The sequence below is a fragment of the Oncorhynchus gorbuscha genome, linkage group LG10, assembly GCF_021184085.1.
Source record: "Oncorhynchus gorbuscha isolate QuinsamMale2020 ecotype Even-year linkage group LG10, OgorEven_v1.0, whole genome shotgun sequence".
Classification (NCBI taxonomy): domain Eukaryota; kingdom Metazoa; phylum Chordata; class Actinopteri; order Salmoniformes; family Salmonidae; genus Oncorhynchus; species Oncorhynchus gorbuscha.
In genome coordinates, this window is record NC_060182.1 from 69,999,797 (window position 1) to 70,021,997 (window position 22,201).

The window sequence follows — 22,201 nt, forward strand, 5'->3', positions numbered from 1 at the left end:
CAATGTAGCCACCCTTTAACTTGATGACAGCTTTGCACACTCTTAGCATTCTCTCAATCAGCTTCATGAGGTAGTTACCTGGAATGCATTTTAATTAACAAGTTTCTCTTGTTAAAAGCAAATTTGTGGAATTTCTTTCCATCTTAATGTGCTTGAGCTAATCAGTTGTGTTGTGACAAGGTAGGGTTGGTATACAGAAGATAATCCTATTTGGTAAAAGACCAAGTCAAGAACAGCTCAAATAAGCAAAGTGAAACGACAGTCCATCATTACTTTAAGACATGAAGGTCACGTAAAATGTCAAGAACTTTGAAAGTTTCTTCAAGTGCAGTCGCAAAAACCATCAAGCGCCTTGATGAAACCTGGGGACCGCCACAGGAATGGAAGACCCAGAGTTACCTCTGCTGCAGAGGATAAGTTCATTAGCGTTAACTGCACCTCAGATTGCAGCCCAAATAAATGCTTCACAGAGTTCAAGTAACAGACACATCTCAACATCAACTGTTCAGAGGAGACTGTGTGAATCAGGCCTTCATGGTAAAATGAACACCTCTTCACTGTTGACATTGAGACTGGTGTTTTGCGGTTACTTTAATGAAGATGCCAGTTGCCAGGACTTGTGAGGCTGTTTCTCAAACTAGGCACTCTGATGTCCTTGTCCTCTTGCTCAGTTGTGCACCGGGGCCTCCCACTCCTCTTTCTATTCTGGTTAGAGACAGTTTGCACTGTTCTGTGAAGGGAGTAGTACACAGCGATGTATGTGATTAGAGGTCGACCGATTAATCGTAATGGCTGATTAATTAGGGCCGATTTCAAGTTTTCATAACAATCGGTAATCAGCATTTTTGGACACCGATTATGGCCGATTACATTGCACTCCACGAGGAGACTGCGTGGCAGGCTGACTACCTGTTATGCGAGTGCAGCAAGAAGCCAAGGTAAGGTGCTAGCTAGAATTAAACTTATGTAATAAAAAACAATCAATCTTAACAGGGAAATTGTGTCACTTCTCTTGTGTTTTGTGCAAGCAGAGTCAGGGTATATGCAGCAGTTTGGGCCGACTGACTCGTTGCGAACTGTGTGAAGACCATTTCTTACTAACAAAGACCGTAATTAATTTGCCTAAATTATACATAATTATGACATAACATTAAAGGTTGTGCAATGTAACAGCAATATTTAGACTTATGGATGCCACCCATTAGATAAAATATGGAACGGTTCCGTATTTCACTGAAAGAATAAACGTTTTGTTTTTGAAATGATAGTTTCTGGATTTTACAATATTAATGACCTAAGGCTCGTATTTCTCTGTGTTATTATATTATAATTAAGTCTATGATTTGATAGAGCAGTCTGACTGAGCGGTGGTAGGCAGCAGCAGGCTCGTAAGCATCAATTCCAACAGTGGGAATATTGAAGACTCATGTTAAAAGGAACCACCAGCTTTCATATGTTCTCATGTTCTGAGCAAGGAACTTAAACATGAGCTTTTTTACATGGCACATATTGCACTTTTACTTTATTCTCCAACACTTTGTTTTTGCATTATTTAAACCAAAATTAAACATGTTTCATTATTTATTTGGGACTAAATTGGAAGTTCATGTTTGTTATTTTGTTTGAGTGTTTTTTGAATATTAAAATCATGAACACTTTCCAAGCTGCGTCTTGGTCCACTCTTCATTCAACAAACGAGAGCCGTTACAGAAGATCCCACCACCAAAGGACCAAGCAGTGTGGCCAGGAGGAGCAGGGATCCTGGGCCTGGGAGAAAAGGGAGTGGAGGACATCCTGGACCTGGGAGGAGGTAATGGCAGGGGACAAGACACTGCCATGGAAGCAGGCGGAGGCAGCGAGTGAGGAACGGCGACGATATGAGGAGTTAAGACAACGACGGAAGCCCGAGAGACAGCTCCAAAAAAATTGGGTGGGGGGGTACACTGGGAGTTGCGGGGATGCGCACGGTGCGGGGATGCGCACGGTGTCTGCGGGGATGCGCACGGTGTCTCCAGTGCGCATTCACAGCCCAGTGCGCTCTGTTCCAGCTCCCAGCAGTTGCCTTGCTAGAGTGGGCATTCAGCCAGGACGGATTGTGCTGGCTCAGCACTCCTGGTCTCTGGTGCGTCTCTTCGGCCCAGGATATCCTGCGCCAGTTCTACACACCGTATCCCCAGTTTGCCAGCACAACCCAGTGTGGCCTGTTCCAGCTCCCCGCACTTGCCGTGCCAGGGGGTATTCAGCCAAGACGTGTAGTGGCAGCTCCACGTACCAGGCTTCCAGTACGTCTCCTCAGTCCGGTGAGACCTGTTCCGGCTCTACGTACGAAGCCTCCAGTGATCCATGGCCCAAAGCCTCCAGTGATGATCCATGCCACGAAGCCTCCAGCGATGATCTGTGGCACGAAGCCTCCAGCGAAGATCCCCGGTCCGGAGCCTCCTGTTTCATTCCCCGGGCCGGAGCCTCCAGCGACGGTACACGGTCCGGAGCCTGCAGCGACGGTTCCCGGTCCGGGGTCTGCAGTAACGATCTACGGTCCGGAGGCCCAGGTGACGATCCCAGCACCAGAGGCGCCACCGAAGTGGGGGGAGCCTCAAGCGCAGCTGGGTCTACGTCCCGCACCGGAGCCCCGACCGTGAGTAGATGCCCACCCGGACCCTCCCCTATAGGTTCAGGTTTGCGGCCGGAGTCCACACCTTTGGGGGGGACATGGCATATGCGAGTGTAGTGAGACCTGTTGGGCTGGATTGTCAGGCCCTGACCTTAGAGATCCTTTTTATTCTCTATGTTTGGTTAGGTCAGGGTGTGACTCAGGTGGGAAAGTCTATGTTTTCTATTTCTTTGTTTTTGGCCGTGTGTGAGTCCCAATCAGAGGCAGCTGTCTATCGTTGTCTCTGATTGGGGATCACATATAAGTTGTCATTTTCCTTTTGGGTTTTGTGGGATCTTGTTTTCTGTTTAGTGTCTGTGCCTGAGAGAACTGTGAGCTTTCGTTTTCACGTTTGTTATTTTGTTTGGGTGTTTTTTGAATATTAAAATCATGAGCACTTTCCACGCGGCGTCTTGGTCCACTCTTCATTCAACAGACGAGAGCAGTTACATGGATGATTATCTTCTCATCACTCCTCTTGAAAAAAAAAGTATATTACAAAAACTTGGAAATCAATTCATCCGCCATCATTAACACAATGGGAAAATCAAATGATTTATTATTGAAATATTGAAATAGCATGGGCGACCGAGAAAATCAAATTGGTACAATTTAAGGACATGTGGCAAACAATGCAAGCACTAGGGATGGAGGTGTGAGAATTTGGGTCTGGGCAGAGGAGATGTAGTTGATGTTTGTAAGTTGTTGTTCGTATGTGTATGTTTGTATTTTTTTTAAATAGGAACTTTTTTTTAAATCCAGCACTGTTTATCAAGCTAGCTAACTGGTTCATCTTGGAGAATTTCAGTTGAAACTTTACAGGGTGAGGTCTGGGTACATTTCAATAAATATATATATTGAATGCCAGACAATGTCCATATATCATGACTGTCAATGATGTGAAGAAGTTTGCATGAACCTCCCGTTTGGCATGTGTCTTGATGTAATGGCCAACCCTTTTGATCCATGCTGAAGACCTAGCTAGCCAGTTACTAGCTAACGCCAGACACAGATGAAAGCTGAAACCTAGAAGTATCTTTGCCTCAAATGAATAGGGGAAACCTCTTATTATATTTGCTGCCGTGCTGCAGTCAAAATGAGAGGCATTTTGTGCTGTCACAAAAAGACCTTAATAATCCTGCGTTAATCCCGACTTCCTGAATCCAAGTGTATTGTCATGGGGGAGGGGACAAGTATAATCAATTGTACTTTGATCTGGTTTCATTCAAATATCATCCAAGTTCATGAAAAACATGATTTTGACTGTTCGGGAGCTTTAAGTGAAACAGCTTTGCATGGACTCACAGCAAGGTCACCATTGTGTTTGTGGAGTAAATTATCATGAAGCTTTGGCTGAGAAAGCAATACAGTACCTGCTACAACAATGCAACCTGCAGTTAGCATATCGATTTCTATTAGTCCAGATAAGCTAGCACAAGTGTAGAGACCATTAGATGGGAAGTTGTTGCTGTGCAGAGTCCTACAGTACAATCCAGGTTCCTCCTCTCTCCTCTTCTCTCACAGAGAGAAATCACCTTTGGAAAGATGACTGCACATCCTGCTCTGCCCTTCCCCTGGCCTGGCCCCGTTTCCTGTGGAGACCTGATGTCAGAGAAGAAGAGAGGGAAGGGAGAGAGGAAGAACCCAGGGGAGGCAGTGACTGTGTCCTCCATGCCATACTGTATCACTGATCCAGCTGTATCACCGATCCACCCATTCGGACTGGAGTGGTTCAAGGCTGGCCCTGACCCTCATAAAACGGGCTGACAGACTGGCTGTGACCACCAGGATATCATGCTGGCAGGGAAGGACGTTTCACTACTTAAGCTGAGCAAAGCCCCCCACAGGAAAGCCTGTGTTACGCTGAACCTCTGTTGAATCCCACTGCAGGGGTGACGAACAGGGCGGACGAGGGACGGCATGGGGGGAGAATGGATTATTTATTTGGCAGCCACGTAAGGATGTACTCATTCTGAAGTGTGGCCCAGAGACCTGGCAATCTCTAGCCTGCCGTTAAGACCTGGCCAGACCCTGGGAGGTCCACACAGTTCACTATAGGTGAAGGGTCGGAATAAAGGGGAGTAGGTGGGAGTGTAGGGGAGTAGGGTGGGAGAGTTGGAGAGTAGCGGAGGACAGTGGACGTGTAGGGGAGGACAGAGGGAGTGTAGGGTAGGACAGAGGGAGTGTATGGGAGGACAGTGGAAGCGTAGGGGAGGACAGTGGGAGTGTAATGTAGGACAGTGGAAGTGTAGGGTAGGACAGTGGAAGTGTAGGGGAGGACAGTGGAAGCGTAGGGGAGGACAGTGGGAGTGTAGGGGAGGACAGTGGGAGTGTAGGGGAGGACAGTGGGAGTTTAGGGGAAGACAGTGGAAGTGTAGAGGAGGACAGTGGGAGTGTAGGGGAGGACAGTGGAAGCGTAGGGGAGGACAGTGGGAGTGTAGGGGAGGACAGAGAAAGTGTAGGGGAGGACAGTGGGAGTGTAGGGGAGGACAGTGGAAGTGTAGGGGAGGACAGTGGACGTGTAGGGGAGGACAGTGGGGGAGGACAGTGGAAGTGTCGGTGAGGACAGTGGAGGTGTCTTACAGACCGTCCATGTCTTACAGACCGTCCATGTCTTCTAGACCGTCCATGTCTTACAGACTGTCCATGTCTTACAGACTGTCCATGTCTTACAGACCGTCCATGCCTTACAGACCATCCATGTCTGACAGACCGTCCATGTCTTACAGACCGTCCATGTCTTACAGACCATCCATGCCTTACAGACCGTCCATGTCTTACAGACCGTCCCGATATTCCCAAGTGTTGACAAACCACTTTACAAAATACAGCAGACAGTATTCATTTCCCATCTGCTGCGGACACAGTGCACACAGGGTGATTTCATTACCGCGGGAGGTTAACTGGCGGGTCGGGAGAGCAGGCTGTCTGGACTCCCAGACCGCTCCACATTGGCCGGCCAGACGACCCCTCATGCCCTTATCACTGCCGGCCAACTTGGCCCATCTTAAGCCCAGCTCTGCTTGGAGCTGCTGCATAATGCCTGTTTTCTTGGCGCGACCCAACAGGCAATAGAGGTAAAGTCAGTAACAAGGTGCTACTGGCGTAACGACCCAAACCTGTTTCCCAGACGGAGACATACCTCACACCTTCCCTCTTAGGGAGAACAGGAAAGGCCTGGACAGGCTGGAGGCAGGAGAGTAGAGGCAGCGGAGGCAGGGGCAGGGGTCTGCGGCGGTTGTTGTTGAGAATGGCCCTTTCTCCCCGGCCGGAGAAGAGAACAGGGGTAAAAACAGCAGGATGTTCTAATCTGTGCCGAGGCAGCTCTCCTCACCCGTTAATTTGTGCTTGGCACCGCTCTGCACTCTCTCACTGACCTCACATTGCTCCCGTGCCTCTGGCCACAGCACAACCAAAACCTGATATCTGAGACAAAGACCTGGGTCCACTACTGCTCCAGGGGTGAACTTTTTCCACCTCTGGGTTACAACAGGGCCTGAATTGAGAATGGTGCTCACTAGAACTGGACCCACACATACAGTACATTACACAAACTTCTTCTGAGAAGAAGTACTCTAGTAGCCTGAAAATACAGACACGTGAGCCTGCCACTCCCTGACTGGGTTATGTGAATAATCTTATCCAAATGTCCACACACTCACTGTTTTCTATACTTCTCATAGTTTGGGCCTGTTTCTGGCTTCACAACCCCATTTTATCTAAACGTCTGTGTTTGCCAACTCATCCACAAGCGTTCATTTAAATGGTTGGACAGGCTCTGGCCAGGCTTGTGTTGTGGAGTAGGAAATGTCTCATCTTCAGATGAACAACACCTGCTGCGATGTGTTAGTCAGCTCCATTAGAGACACGCGAGATCAAGCTGCTCATCGCCAGGTTGTGTGTGACTCAGTAATGGTGTCTGCCTCTTGTAATGTCAAATATGCAGCTTTGCTCTCTTATTTGTCCCAGATCTGTGACTCAGGTTGCAAATATGTTCCCTAAGTCATTATCAAAGCAACCATATGCATAGCAACTGTGCACTTCTGACACATGCCTTGTATTGATTACAAACTAAAGATTTATCGTGACTAAGAAACAATGCAAGGGAAAATAATTTAAAAACTGTTTTCGGGAAAACATCTGCCAACACATTGACTTGGATTACTTCAAGCTACTACATGCATCAGAGTGGTTTCGCCAGTGTAATTCCATAACACCAACAGAAATACAATGTGACATAACTGCAAAAGGCACTCTCGGTTCTCGCAATTAGATCGTACTGGACCATAAATGTCAACTGTAATCGAATACACTGCAGAGATTTCAGAGAACGATATTACCCAGATCACACTTTGGCTGAAAACGAAGGGTGACCTCAGTGCTCAAACAAATTATGGCACTTAATACAACTGAAGGAGGATTAGAAAACCATTGGGCTCTCATCCAAGGCAGAGAAGCATTTGACAAGATAAACTTTTCCCATGCATAACAAAAAAATCGGCCTGCACAGTCATAGACACAAACAAGCATCACCTTTCAACACCCTCAGTCGGAAATACGGTTCAAACCATAACACGACCATAATCAGAAGATTTGGCAGTGACCTCCAAGCTTAACAACGTACTTAAGCAAACAGTGGAGAAAAAAATACAATCATTTTTTTTTAGCAGAAATGCACGAGTATCATTTCCAGAATGATTGCGAGACAAATAGAATGCTGTCGAAGCCAAAAGTCTGATGCCATTCTCTGGTCTGATTAATGGTCTTTGGAGAATAGCTGAATGTTTAGTGAGATGACCTAGTCGGACCAGTTGTCACGCTATGTGCATCGGTAGTCATTGTTAGTCTAGTCCAATTAACAAATTGACATTTTTAGAATGTTACACAACCCCAAAGAAAATACATTATTCTTTCAAATCTGGTTTCTATCTTCACAGCAAATGGCAAGCGTTACTGCGGCAATCCTATGTGGCAAATCAGACATTGTTTTCCTTCACACTGGTTGAACTTCACGTGAAGTTTATGTTGACCTTCTTCAACCATGGCTTCATAACCCCCTGTGGAGTTCATATGGAGCAGCTCTCTTAATGGCGAAGAAGGAAAGTCATGCTGGGTTGTGTAGCTCTGTGGCTCTACAGAGAATGAAGAATGAAGCATGAATCATTGAACATATGAACCCGCTCATCCGCTATGATTCGACCCCAATGACAAACACACACCATAGTGCATACCAGGATGAAGAACTTCTGTTTTGCACACGCCGTATGTCGTACATACACAACATAAAGCATATCATTGCACTTGCTTCTCACACTGTCCAGGTGACTGTTGCAGTAGTTCAACTCACGGGGGGTGTGTACAGTACAGTGCTTTTCTCCTTCCTCTGCCTGCTCCTGTAAGACTACGGCTGATTTTGAATAGATGCGAAATTATAATTCTCTCTTCTTATTGTAGAAATGAGGAGCTTAGAGGCATAACTCCTTTTTACATGAGCTTAAACCGCAGCACCCCCCCCCCCGAATAAACAGCAGAATCTACACTTGAGTCCAAGTTTGACTGTGAAACGAATTCCATGTTCAAATGAAGATGTATATCAGTGTGCCATGACACTGGGCCAAAAACATTTCATAAAGCCGCAGGGCTGCCATGCCCACATGTCAGACTGCCATCATAGATCAAAAGAAATGGCATCGGAGGTTTAAATCCTCTTCTGAACTCAGCGATTATATTACAAAAATCTCAGATGTCAGTGGTCTAGCGCCAGAAAATCAGTTTTGATTACACTTCAAAGGCCTACTGTACTCTTGGATTGGAAACCAATAATATTTTACTGTCACCCCACTATTTAGTGTGTTACAGTTCCAGAATGTATGCATCTGATCAAATACTGAAACTTCTGTAAGTCCAGTATTCCATATTCAGTGTCTACTGAGCTACTATATTTAAGTTGAAGGCATTCAGCTGTACAACGGACTAGGTATCCCTCTTTCCTTTCCTTCCCTCTTAAAGTATGTTTAAAGCATAAAGCATGTTGAACACAAACAATCAAAAGATCATTTACATTTCTTTCCTTGCTTCTGTTGGGAAAACACATAGTTCCTATAGCTAAACAGAGCTAAATTAGGTCAGTGTGTAAAGGTCAGTGAGTAACCTTCTTTAAATGTGTAAATACCCCAGCAGGAAGTGGGTACAGTGCAGCGGTGGACTTACACAGGTTGAAGAGGCTGTCTGGTGGTATCAGGTCTGATTGTCTGGGCCCTGGGGCTGGGGTTGTCTATGGCCTGCCTCTCTGTAGGTCTCCTCCTGGGCTGCTCTCTCTGGAAGGGGTTAGTGCCTGGCTGGATGCGCCTCAGGGACCCTCCGGTGTGGATGTACACCTGCTCTGGTGCTGCCTCCTCGCAGCGGGCCCCCTGGAACCCCGAGCGGCACACACATGTGTGGGGCCTACTGCAGGAGCCGCGGTTATGGCAGGGGGGCTGGCAGTCGGCTGGGGGGGGGGGGAGAGATCATTAGCGGTGTCATGTTAGAACATGTGGTCTTTCACATAAAGGAGCAGCTCCAGACATGGCCTACATTATCTCAGCATTGGCCCAGATTGACTTTAAGTGATTCAATCAAGGGGGCGATTAGTTGTGTGTCTCTGCCCTTGCTTTTCCTTATAGTACAGAGCCTGGAGGGAATGTCATGTTCAATTACACCTGAGCTCATAACAGCCTTGTTTAGTCTAAATGTATGTGATCGCTTACATTTAACCCTTGTCCGATTTCTCAAATTTTTTACTTCAGCTCCTTGGTGGTGCTTAATGCTACTGGCATTCCAATGCTCAGCAGTTTTCCTAGAAATACCTTTCATTACTGATTCCAAATTGAATGTGTGTCATTGCCATTATAAAGACAAACAGCTTAAAAGGGTCATAAATGAAGCACATAAAAAAATGAGCGAATGGGAAACTAGATTCCACAGGCCGACTTGGAGCCTAACTTGAGTCTGACTGTAAATGCCTCACCTTTCATATATGGCATGGCTCGTGCTCGCAGATATTCCTAGATTTGAAAAACAAACCAATCTGTTTTCCTTGTCTGGTCAAAGATTGATGTATAAACAATATTTATCAATTGTCTGAAAATACAGTGAGTGTTGAGGTAATTTTATGGTCATGGCAAACATTCCGCACACGGCCAACCCTGGCCCCTCCCTGCACCTCACTCCAGCTACGTGAACACTATTCAAAGGCCTGTGGCATGCGATTCAAAGCAAACAACCACTCCATCTTGTGACACAAATGTATGTACTGGATGGCACTGCAGAATTTATGACATTGTCCTCAAACACTAAATCAGGTTGCTACTCTCTGGTGGCTAAAGCAAACAGCAGTGCTCCGTCAACAGTGGTGGAATGCTATTGACACAGATGCCGTGGACACTGACAGATCGCAGGCAGGAAGGCTTCCACTGTTTCTGGCACTGTGAAGAGAGCTGGTAGCTAAGGGCTGCATGGTCTACCTGCTGTAGGCTTCCTGTTATTGATCAGACACAGGGACCAGTTTGTCTGATGTGAGAGGAGAATGGACCTCCTACGTGTCCTCTATGGCATGAGGAAGACTGAGTCCTTGGCTGCCACACCGAGGAACATAATTATTCTACTGTGTAGCTAACAGCTTGGCTTCAGTCTCTTGTTCTCTCACTCTCTCTAATTGTATCCTAACAGTAGACATAAAATGGCCATGAAAAGGCAGCAAACTAGCACCACATGGTTTTGAATTCAGCACCACAACTTTCTTACAATATGATGTACATGTGTTAATTGAGAGGGTATGCATTACAGCCAATCATTTCAACTTGATGGCAAAGGGGAACAAATGCTAAATTAAATAATAGTCCTTTGACCAAATTCCTGTGGTTTATTGTTAAGTCTATTCTATTTAAACCCAACAAATTCGCTAGAGCATTTAGTTTTAACTGCTTAGGGGGGAATACACCCCTGTCTGATGAAGTGTACACAGTCAGGGAAATGTGCTTGTGGAGTGTGGACTCATATAACTTGGTATGTGATCCGAGTTTTCCAGTTTCCACCATAGGATAAAATAAGAATTGCCTGGTCTCTACTTGGCAGGGAGTTAAATATATCATCCACTAACTAGACTTGAGGCTGGCCTGGTGCCACAGTCTTGTTCAACCTCAAAGATTACAAGGGTTTGGGGGAAGACTTTGAGGATCAAAGAGTCCGTTGACATTATGAGGGAGAGTTCAGTAAATGAGTGGCTCCCACTCCCCACCCCACCCCTCCCAATTATTGACACCGTACCATCTAAATTGGAACAATTACATATACTCACTTATCAATTTGTGCAACTGGCCTAGAAAATGGCCTAATCATCAGGCTGTATGGTTGGTACATGTCAGAGTCTGTGTATGTGACCCTGAATATGTGACCCTCTTCAGCTCTGTCGCCCAATAGCAGTCATTAAAGTGACGCAATGTGGCACCAAACATGCGTTCCATTGACAATGGACTTGGCTGGGCAGTGGACACTGACCCTGGTCCTTTTGACTCTGACTAGAGCTCCACACAAGCCTGACTGCTGCAGTGTCACTGTCTGTCTCTCTTCCCTGGGTCCGGCCTGGTGCAGTGTCACTATCTTTCTCTCTTCTCTGGGTCCGGCCTGCTGCATGGGGCTGGCCTGCCTGTCTGGCTGCCTGGCTGGTGAACACTTTGTCGCAGTAATTGCTGTCGTGCAGATTTGTCTTGCACATCATTAAAACTAATTGCCTCACATTCCGTCCATTTCACAAATATGTGGTTTAATTATTGCATTGGGGAATAATAAAATACGAATTTTCTTTGAAACACTAATAGAAATGGGAAACATTCCTGGCAGGGTCATTGTTGTGCTTAATTATGACTGAGGCTGAGGACCAATCTTAAGAGAATCCAGAGCCAGTCATCTGAAAAGTGCATAAACGTGGGCATTATTGGAACTTGTCATGCGATGGGAGCATACACTCCGAGTCTCCATGCAAGACTCGGTGCATTAATCACATTCATGAGCTTTACTTTGTGAACTCAGTTCAAACATCTCATATGGGCAATTCCACAGTAACAGAATGATGCTTAGACTCTGACTTTTCACTTTAAAAATGTATGTCAATCGAAACACAATGATTGCAAAGTTAAACAAACTATGCAACTCCATGCACAAGGACAACATTAAACAATTTCCACAGAAAATGTGTCCAAAAACATATACGTGAAGAACAGTTCAGATGCATAACAGAATGATGGATTGTGCTGTTGGTGCCGTCGTCCTGTCACCAAACGTTCCATCTGCAATGTTCAAGTAATTGATTTTGTGCAAAATGTTCTGTGTTAATTATTTGTCAGCATCATTCTGTTACCATGTCATTGTCCTTGTTTTTGAAAGAAAAGCACATTTATTTTTTGTCCATTAAAATAACATCAATTTGATCAGAAATATAGTGTAGACATTGTTAATGTTGTAAATGACTACTGTTGCTGGAAACGGCTGATTTTGAATGGATTATCTACATAGGCGTACAGAGGCCCAGCAACCATCACTCCTGTTTTCAAATGGCATGTTGTGTTAGCTAATCCAAGTTTATCATTTTAAAAGGCTAATTGATAATTAGAAAGCAATTTTGCTATGATGTTAGCACAGCTGAAAACTGTTGTTCTGATTAAAGAAGCAATAAAACTGTCTTTCTTTAGACTAGTTGAGTATCTGGAGCATCAGCATTTGTGGGTTCGATTACAGGCTCAAAATGGCCAGAAACAAATAACTTTCTTCTGAAACTCGTCAGTTTATTCTTGTTCTGAGAATTGAAGGCTAAGAAATTGCCAAAAACTGAAGATCTCGTACAACGCTGTGTACTACTCCCTTCACAGAACAGCACATACTGGCTCTAGCCAAAATAGAAAGAGGAGTGGGAGGCCCCGGTGCACAACTGAGCAAGAGGACAAGTACATTAGAGAAACAGATGCCTCACAAGTCCTCAACTGGAAGCTTCATTAAATAGTACCTGCAAAACACCAGTCTCAACATCTACAGTGAAGAGGCGACTCCGGGATGCTGGCCTTCTAGGCAGAGTTCCTCTGTCCAGTGTCTGTTTTGTTTTGCCCTTCTTAATCTTTTATTGGCCAGTTTGAGATATGGCTTTTTCTTTGCAACTCTGCCTAGAAGGCAGAACATCAATTTGAAGTTATTTTAATGGACAAAAAATGTTGCTTATCTTTCAAAAACAAGGATATTTCTAAGGGAACCCAAACTTTTGAAAAATAGTGTCAGGATAGTATTCAGACCCCTTCTAAAATGGATTAAAATAAATTGTTCCTCATGAATCTAATGACAAAGCAAAAATGTTTTTTTTAAACATTTTTGCAAATTTATTAAAAATAAACTGAAATATCACATTCACATAAGAATTCAGACCCTTTACTCAGTACTTTGTTTAAGCACCTTTGGCATTGATTACAGCCTCAAGTCTTCAAGCTTGGCACAACTGTATTTGGTGAGTTTCTCCCATTCTTCTCAAGGGGGCTGTCATGTGTTTTTCATGGTCTGAGAGTCCTTTAGGTGCCTTTTGGAAAACTCCAAGCTGGCTGTCATGTGCCTTTTACTGAGGTGTGGCTTCCGTCTGGCCATTCTACCATAAAGGCCTGATTGGTGGAGTGCTGCAGAGATGGTTGTCCTTCTGGAAGTTTCTTCCATCTCCACAGAGGAGCTCTGGAGGTCTGTCAGAGTGACCATTGGGTTCTTGGTCACCTTCCTGACCAAGGCCCTTCTCTCCCGATTGGTCAGTTTGGCTGGGTGTCCAGCTCTAGGAAGAGTCTTGGTGGTTCCAAACTTCTTCCATTTAAGAATGATGGAGGCCACTGTGTTCTTGGGGACCTTCAATGCTGCAGACATTTTTTGGTACCCTTCCCCAGATCTGTGCCTTGACACAATCCTGTATCGGACAATTGTCTCTACGGACAATTCCTTCAACCTCATGGCTTGGGTTTTTCTCTGACATACACTGTCAACTGTGGGACCTTATATAGATAGGTGTGTGCCTTACCAAATCATGTCCAATCAATTGAATTTACCACAGGTGGACCCCAATCAAGTTGTAGAAACATCTCAAAGATGATCAGTGGAAACAGGATACACCTGAGCTTTATTTCGAGTCTCAAAGCAAAGGGTCTAAATACCTAAGTACATAATTATTTATTCATTATTTATTTTAATTATAATAATGTTAATAATTATTATTAATAATTTTAATCATAATATTAAATTATTTTAATACATTTGCATCAATGTTTTTTAAAAACGTTTTTCTGTCACACCCTGACCTTAAAGATCCTTTTTATTCTCTATTTTGCTTAGGTCAGGGTGTGACTAGGGTGGGTAGTCTAGTTTTTTAATTTCTATGTTGGCCTGGTATGGTTCCCAATCATGTTGGGAACCATACCATACCCAATCGTTGTCTCTGATTGGGGATCATATTTAGGCAGCCTTTTCCCACTGGGTTTTTGTGGGATCTTGTCTATGTCTAGTTGCCTGCGAGCACTACATTAGTTTCATGTTTCGTTTAGCGCTTTATTGTTTTCGGTGAGTTTCATCCACTAAACATGTGGAACTCTATGCACGCTGCGCCTTGGTCCATTAATTCAACCAACGATCGTGACATTTTGCTTTGTGGGGTATTGTGTGTAGATTGACGAGGAAAAAATGTGATTTCATCCATTTTAGAAACGTAACAAAATGTGGAAAAAGTCGAGGTCTGAATACTTCCCGAATGCACTTTATCTAGGAGCAAAAACAGTAAGCATGTGAGATTCAGCCCAAGTTTTGTCCTTAAAACCAATCTCCAGTTGAAGTTATCTAAGGACAGACTTCAGGAAGGGAGAATGGGGGAATGTCAGAGGGATAACAGTCCTGAACAAATCCATGACAGCTGAGGTCTACCCCATCATCCCTGCTTTCCAAACAACATTCACTGTGTGGCCAAACTACACTATCAGTCATCCTTCAAAACAGACCATAAAACCTATTCAGGAAAAGCAGAGCACATTTGAATATATTGTACTGTATGAGTTTTTGATTGTATTAGTGGTGAGCATACTAAATTATGAATATTAAAATAAGCCAGGGCCTTAATTTGGGTAAATAGCATTCTTAGCTCCCACAGCACAGCAGGCCTGAGGGAAGCCTTTACTTCAGTGGAAGGCAGCAGGCAGCAGCCCACATCCACTGTATGGAGCCGGGCTCTCGTTTCCAACAGAGTGGCTGTCTCCAGTCCATTACTATTCACTAGATATTTGCCCCCTTCTCTCCACCCATCAAACTTTTACAATCCTCTCATTCAGGACAAGAAATTTTAAACCAAATATTTGACATAACTCAAACACATACAAAATTGTCTCCATTTCCTTTCACAGGTCAATAATACTTCTTCTGCAAACTTGATATTGGTGCTATTGAAAATGATATCAATAATGAGAACGGAATCGGGATAATCTTGGGTACCCCTCTCTCTACGGTTGGAGGAGATGATGTGCCATTAAGAGATTTATGGCCAGTGAGCCGTTATACAGATTAGGATTCAGGCACTCTTTGAACAAGAGAACACAAATAACTAAAGATCTCACCACCAAGGGCCCTTTCAAACAAAACTAGAACACTGGAAGAGGGGGTGGGGGATAATCATTATTGTGTTTTGAGTTGGATTTTCAAAATATATGGAAATGTATGGAAGAATGTCTGTTCAAAGTTAAGAATGGAAACATGCTAAACTCTGGAACACTAAGCCATGTGTGTGATATCAGAGAGAAACCATAACACGTGGCCCTAGCTTTACCACACTCTCTCACCTTCTCCATTACAACAAAAAACCTGCTCCCAGGAGGTTTTATTAAACCCCATTTTCAGCACTATCCAACATTGGACAAACTTAGGAAAATACTATTGTCTTCTGCTAGTCAACGGATGTCTTTAAAGCTAGTTAAACGGTAGGCCAAGCTTTGGAGGGTGAAATCATGTCTAAAATGTTTTCTACCAAATAAGTAACATTGCAGAATTGTGGTACACTGGTATTTCAGCCTGATCTTGATCAGAGTATTTATGTTATTCAATGGCACAGGTTACATTGTTTTCAAAAGTGAGCATTTGCACATTTCAGTACAATCAATCAACCTCCCTTAGAGATTGTCACTGTCCATTTCCCCATATGTAATCCCTGTCACCCTCCCTGTCACCCTCCTTGTCACCATCTACCATCTAGAAGCCTATTCATTACCAACAGTAGAAGTGAGGGATCTCAGCTCAGGACTGACTGAGGACTGGTCCTTTGTGGTAGTTCTGTGGTACTTTCTAGTAAAGCCTTATGGGGTAACATTTCAGAAAATGGAGTTGCCCCTTCATATCTTTTCACTTTTTCTGTCACAGTGCGGTTTTTCAACCTAATACAGTAGTCTGGGCTTTCACTCCCTCTCCACTCAAATTGGCATGGGGATTTAGGTAACCTGAGGCTGACCCATGACATTGTGTACATTACTTTTAGCCATGCTATACTGTACCTCTCCACCTACACCTCCTTCAGCCTTTAATGAGCAATCCTCTGGGGGGATATCTGGGGGTATGTGCCCACTACTGTACGTGTAATTTCGACTCCATTCTCAAGGGGATAACATCACAACAGTTTCCATATGGCCATAAGGCTATCGGGTACAGAGAGGTGGGGAGTGTTTACCGTTTGGTGTTGTACTGTATGTGACCCGGTCAATCAAGCAAAGTCTTGCAAAGTTCTCTACAGTCTCTCTGTTAAGATATCTCTGGCAGATCCACGCTCTCCTTGCATCACGACATCAGTTACATTGCGCTTAAAGAAACAGAAACAGTCAAATGTCATTGAACAATGTATTAGACCCGTCAGACAACCCATGGCTAGAGCAGAGTAACAGCGTTCTACTTCCGTCTCTAGTGGCCCTATATCAACAGGGGCTCGCCAACCAAAACCAATGTGTAAACAGAAAAACAAACCTTTCCCCTCCTCATCCACAGCCAATGCAGTAACTCATTCTAGCTATGCTGTGGTCCATGGTAGCAATTAGAAAAACATGTGGCCAGAGGAGGCCCAAACAGAACCTGATTGCCACCTCCAGACAGACAACAGCTGGTGAGGAGAAGGGAGGCCTCCTGGTTTGAGGAGTGTCCATCCCAGTGTGTGGGTAATGATAGGGCTCTGTGAACATGGTGTGTGTATTGATTACAGGATCTGTCTAATAGCCCATAAAACCATCCAGACTGCCAGGGAGAGTTATGCCCCTGAACGGTGAACTGTGTAACCCCCTGCTAATCCGCAGTGCGCCTGTAAAGCAGGGACGGCCTGTCTGTGTAGCAATTACTTCACCCCTGACTGAACAACGTCACCATAGAGGCCAGTGGTTTAAATACCTTCCAGTGGTCCTGTAAAGAAACAAGCCACGTTTCTAGGCAGATTTGATCCTTATCAGCATGCCCTATATACATGAACTGTTTATGCCTAATTCACTTTTCTTTAAAAGAGATTTTAGGCTAAACTCTATGTGTGTGTCATGCTAGATGACAATACATGGCAAAGACATTTTCAACAGTACTGTATATTGGCTCATAATGTCCTTCAAGCCTGATATTTAACTCTTCCATACAGCTAATGCATTTAGCAGTGTATGCTCTTCAAACAATTGAATGGAACATAAACATATTTTCTCCCAATGAAAATGACAGGTGACTTGGCTCACAAGCAGATTTGGTTTTGATAAGGATGAGCAACTGGCCCACAGCCATGGAAGCAATGGAACACTGTCAGATTCAATGATAGGCTTGAATATACAGTGGTTGAATGCAAAGACAGTCTTCACACTAAATCATGAACAGTGTTTGGACTGTAGCAATGCATGCCCAATGCATCTGGAACAAAATAGATATTCAAAAAAGCACCAATACCACAAGCCAAAATAATTTCCCAAAATGTATGTCCTTGATGCTTTACTTTAGCAGCTGGTGGACACGTGTTTATGTGAGAGGAAAGCATATTACAGGTGGACTCTGTTTTACAACAAGGTATAGTCAACCTGAACTCACTCCCCCTGAGTTGACAGGGCCCCAAATGAGAGCTTCAGTAGGATGGTACATAGCCCCATGTTATCAGAGGCGTCATACTGTATACCCTGAAAAATCTGAGGGGGCAAAAAGTATGTGAGGATGGCTGGGGGTTGGAAATCTACAGCCATAATCATTATGCTTAATTCTATGTCTATTTTTCTTCATATATAAGCATACCTCTTGAGCTGTCTGTACCCTCCTGACTGGTGTTTCTTTATTTAAAGAAGCAAAATATGCTTCTCCGCATCTGGATAAAATATTGAAAGGAATATGAGTCTTATTCAGTATATTTAGTTATTGCTTGCTTTTCTAAAGTCTCCCAACCTTATCAGCAGGCATGGTTAGACAAGCTAGCTACTCCAACTTGAATGATAACCTGCAATGGCTTCTTAGCTAGGTAGCTAGATATGAGGTTTGGTGATTGGGAACCTATCTGGGCTAGCTAAAGCCAACTTCATAAAAATGCTAACTGGCTAGTCATGTTCATTTAAAAAATACAAAAAAATACCAGAATCTGAGGGGGCATGTGCCCCTGTGCCCCCAATGGGCATGACACCTCTGTAGGTTATGTAGGATGAGGTAACTACAAAGTACGTAATTCTGATTTTGGGCAGCAGAGCTTGAATCAAAACATACATCATTCCTAACGGTGTCTCCAAATCTGTCACACTGGAAGGCTTTAATCTATCCCTAACAGCCGTGAGGATATGATGGAATTAAAGAAACATTCTACATGCAGGACATTTTTGTTTGGAAAAGGAGGGAAATAGCGAGGAAGGGGGAATGAAAGAGAGAGAGGCAGACTTTCTGCATGAAGAGTTATTTTAGGTTTGGATGGGGCCCTGAGCAGCACAGCAGGCCAAAGAAAGCTGGAAGGAAATCAAAAAGAAACTCCTTTCTACCGCATTTCACTCTGTCAATCACTGGCTGCTTAAAAGGTTGAAAACAACTTCATTTCTCTTCAAGAATGATGCACCTTTCATCTGCCCTCTCAAAGACAACTACGGATTTAAACCAAGAGCCATTATTTCATGGCTGATTATACTTATTGCATGTTCAAATACATTCCACGTACCATTTGGTCTTCACTACAGTATGTGCAGCAAGTATGAATTCAACTGCAGAAGACATCGATAAGTCTTTGTGCCATGGCACTGGGTAAACTCACTGTGTTGGGGTGAGATGGTCAGCGAGACACAGTATGCACTGTGGGGAGTCTCCCTCCTGTGAGAGGCATTCTGCATTCAGTCCTAAATTCAAGTTTGTGTTCAGCAGACCATGTCATTAATCCAATTAACAAAGAGACCATGTCAGGAGGAGAAGCCATTGCAACCCTAATGACACTGATGCATAGTGACCCGGGCGGTATGAATGCAAAGGGCTAGCCCTCTCTCTATGGCCGGTGAAGTCCGTCTTATGATCATGACGAGCCAAACTCAGTGTGTAAACACCTGTTGGTCAGGATTTAAATGGCAACTTTGATATGTGAGGATTAAACCTTCTAACCAACCAAAAATAAACACTACTAATAGGAGATCTGAATAGTCAGTTGACTCAGATCAACTTTGTGTGATACTGTAGCCCAGATAATGTTCACTGCGAGATGCCTGCTGTGAATCTTACTTTGAATATCACATAGATTAAAGTGAGATACCAGTAGAACAAGAGAGACTATTTTCATCTATAAAATACTGGAGTCCAATTCTGGTACAGTAGTGACAGTCAATAAGTAAAGTAAAAGTGCTTCCACCTAATAAGGTGACCTTTTACTTCCTCCTCATTTGATTCAGTTTGGCCTGCCGGAGGTTTTGCTATTTTGGAAACATGTTTCTGTGGCTATTTACGATACAAATCAGAGGAATTCCAGTAATTCGATGTTCAGTTTCCCTTTTTTTGGCAATAATTGGTCATCAAGGTGGACTGCATTCCCACTACTTATCATTCCTGGCTCATTTAATGAATCACTGGTTTGCTGGTGAAGTGTTCATTCATTCTGTGGTTTAAAACGGTGTATTGCGATTGTGAATGACTATTGGAAATATTCAGAAAGTATTCATACCCCTTGACTTATTCCACATTTTGTTGTGTTACTGAATTCAAAATTGATTTTTAAAAATACATTCTCACCCATCTACACACAATACCCCAGAATAACAAAGTAAAAACATGTTAAGAATCTTTTGTAAATTTATTGAAAATTAAATACAGAAATATAATTTACATAAGTATTCACACCCCTGAGTAAATACTTTGTAGAAGCACTTTTTGCGGTGATTACAGCTTTGAGTCGTCTTTGGTATATCTGTACTAGCTTTGCACATCTGGATTTGGAGATTTTCTCTAATTCTTAGTTTAGATGAAAAGCGGAGGGAAACAACAATCTTCAAGTCTTTCCACAGATTTTGAATGGGATTCAAGTCTGGGCTTTAACTGGGCCACTCAAGGACTTTCACATTCTTGTTCTGAAGCCATTCCAGAATTTCTTTAGCTGTATGCTTGGGGTTATTGTACTGTTGGAACGTAAAGTCTTTGCCCCAGTCTAAGGGCATTTGCGCCAGGTTCTCATCAAGCATTTGCCTGTATTTGGCTCCATTCATTGTTCTCTGTATTCTTACCAGTCACCCAGTCCCTGCCACTGAAAAGCATCCCCATAGCATGATGCTGCCACCACCATGCTTCATGGTAGGGATGATGTTAGACGGGTAAAGAGCTGTGCCTGGTTTCCTCCAGACATATTTGTTCAATGTACCAATGATGGAGAACACTGTGCTTTGGAAACTTTCAACACTCTAGAAATTGTTTTATACACTTCCCCAGATATATGCTTCATCACAATCTACATCCAGTTCTTTGGACTTCATGATATAGTTTCTACTCCGACATGCACTGTCAAATGTGGGACCTTATATAGACAGGTGTTTCATTCTAAATCATGTCCAAACAATTGAATTGGCCACAGCTTGACTCCAATTTAATTTATTAAACGTAACCTTTATTTAACTAGGCAAGTCAGTTTAGAACAAATTCTTATTTATAATGACGGCCTACTCCGGCCAAACCCGGACGAAGCTGGACCAATTGTGCGCCACCCTATGGGACTCCCAATCACGGCCAGATGTGATACAGCCTGGATCTGAACCAGGGACTGTAGTGGTGCCTCTTGCACTGAGATGCAGTGACTTAGACCACTGCACCAATTAAGTTGTAGTGACAGCTCAAGGATGATCAAAGTAAATTGGATGCACCTGAGCTCAATTTGGAGTGTCATAGCAAATGGGTGTGAATACTTACAGAATCAGTCAAAAGTTTGGACAAACCTAGGTTTTTTCTTTATTTTTGTACTATTTTCTACAATGTAGAATAATAGTGAAGACATCAAACATATTAAATAACACATATGGAATCATGTAGTAACCAAAAAAGTGGAAACAAATAAAAAATATAGTTTATATTTTAGATTCTTCAAAGTAGCCACCCTTGGAGGTGTGTTTGGGGTCATTGTCCTGTTGAAAAACAAATGACAGTTCCACTAATCGCAAACCAGATGGGATGGCGTATCGCTGCAGAATGCTGTGGTAACCATGCTGGTTAAGTGACAGTGTTACCAGCAAAAGCATCCCCCACACCATCACACCTCCTCCTCCATGCTTCACAGTGAGAACCACACATGCGGAGATGATCCATTCACCTGCTTCGCATCTCACAAAGACATGGTGGTTGGAACCCAAAATCTCAAATTTGGACTCATCAGACCAAAGGACAGATTTCCACACTGGTCTAATGTCCATTGCTCGTGTTTCTTGTCCCAAGCAAGTCTCTTCTTATTATTTGTGTCCTACAGTAGAGGTTTCTTTGCAATAATTCGATCATGAAGGCCTGATTCATACAGCCTCCTCTGAACAGTTGATGTTGAGATGTGTCTGTTACTTGCACTCTGTGAAACATTTATTTGGGCTGCAATCTGAGGTGCAGTTAACTCTAATGAACTTATCCTCTGCAGCAGAGGTCCTCATGAGAGCCAGTTTCATCATAGCGCTTGATGGTTTTTACGACTGCACTTGTTCTTCAAATGATGGACTGTCATTTCTCTTTGCTTATTTGAGCTGTTCTTGTCATAATATGGACTTGGTCTTTTACCAAATAGGGATATCTTCTGTATACCACCCCTAACTTTTCACAACACAACTGATTGGCACAAACACATTAAGAAGGAACAAATTACACAAATTAACAAGGCGCACATGTTATTTGAAATGCATTCCAGGTTACTGAAACTGGTTGAGAGAATGCCAAAAGTGTACAAAGCTGTCATCAAGGCAAAGGGTGACTACTTTGAAGAATCTCAAATATAAAATCTATTTTGTTTTGTTTAACACTTTTTTGGTTACTGCATGATTCCATATGTGT

The 22,201-nt window shown here is 43.5% G+C and overlaps 1 protein-coding gene across 1 annotated transcript in view; it reads right to left on the reverse strand.

Moving 5' to 3' along the window:
* The window catches only part of LOC124046929 (latent-transforming growth factor beta-binding protein 2-like), a 153,607-nt gene that overhangs the window by 113,596 nt on the left and 17,810 nt on the right, over nucleotides 1-22,201 (reverse strand). Inside the window, 1 exon segment of the mRNA XM_046367691.1 lies at nucleotides 8,861-9,137. Coding sequence (XP_046223647.1) covers nucleotides 8,861-9,137 — 277 coding nt within the window.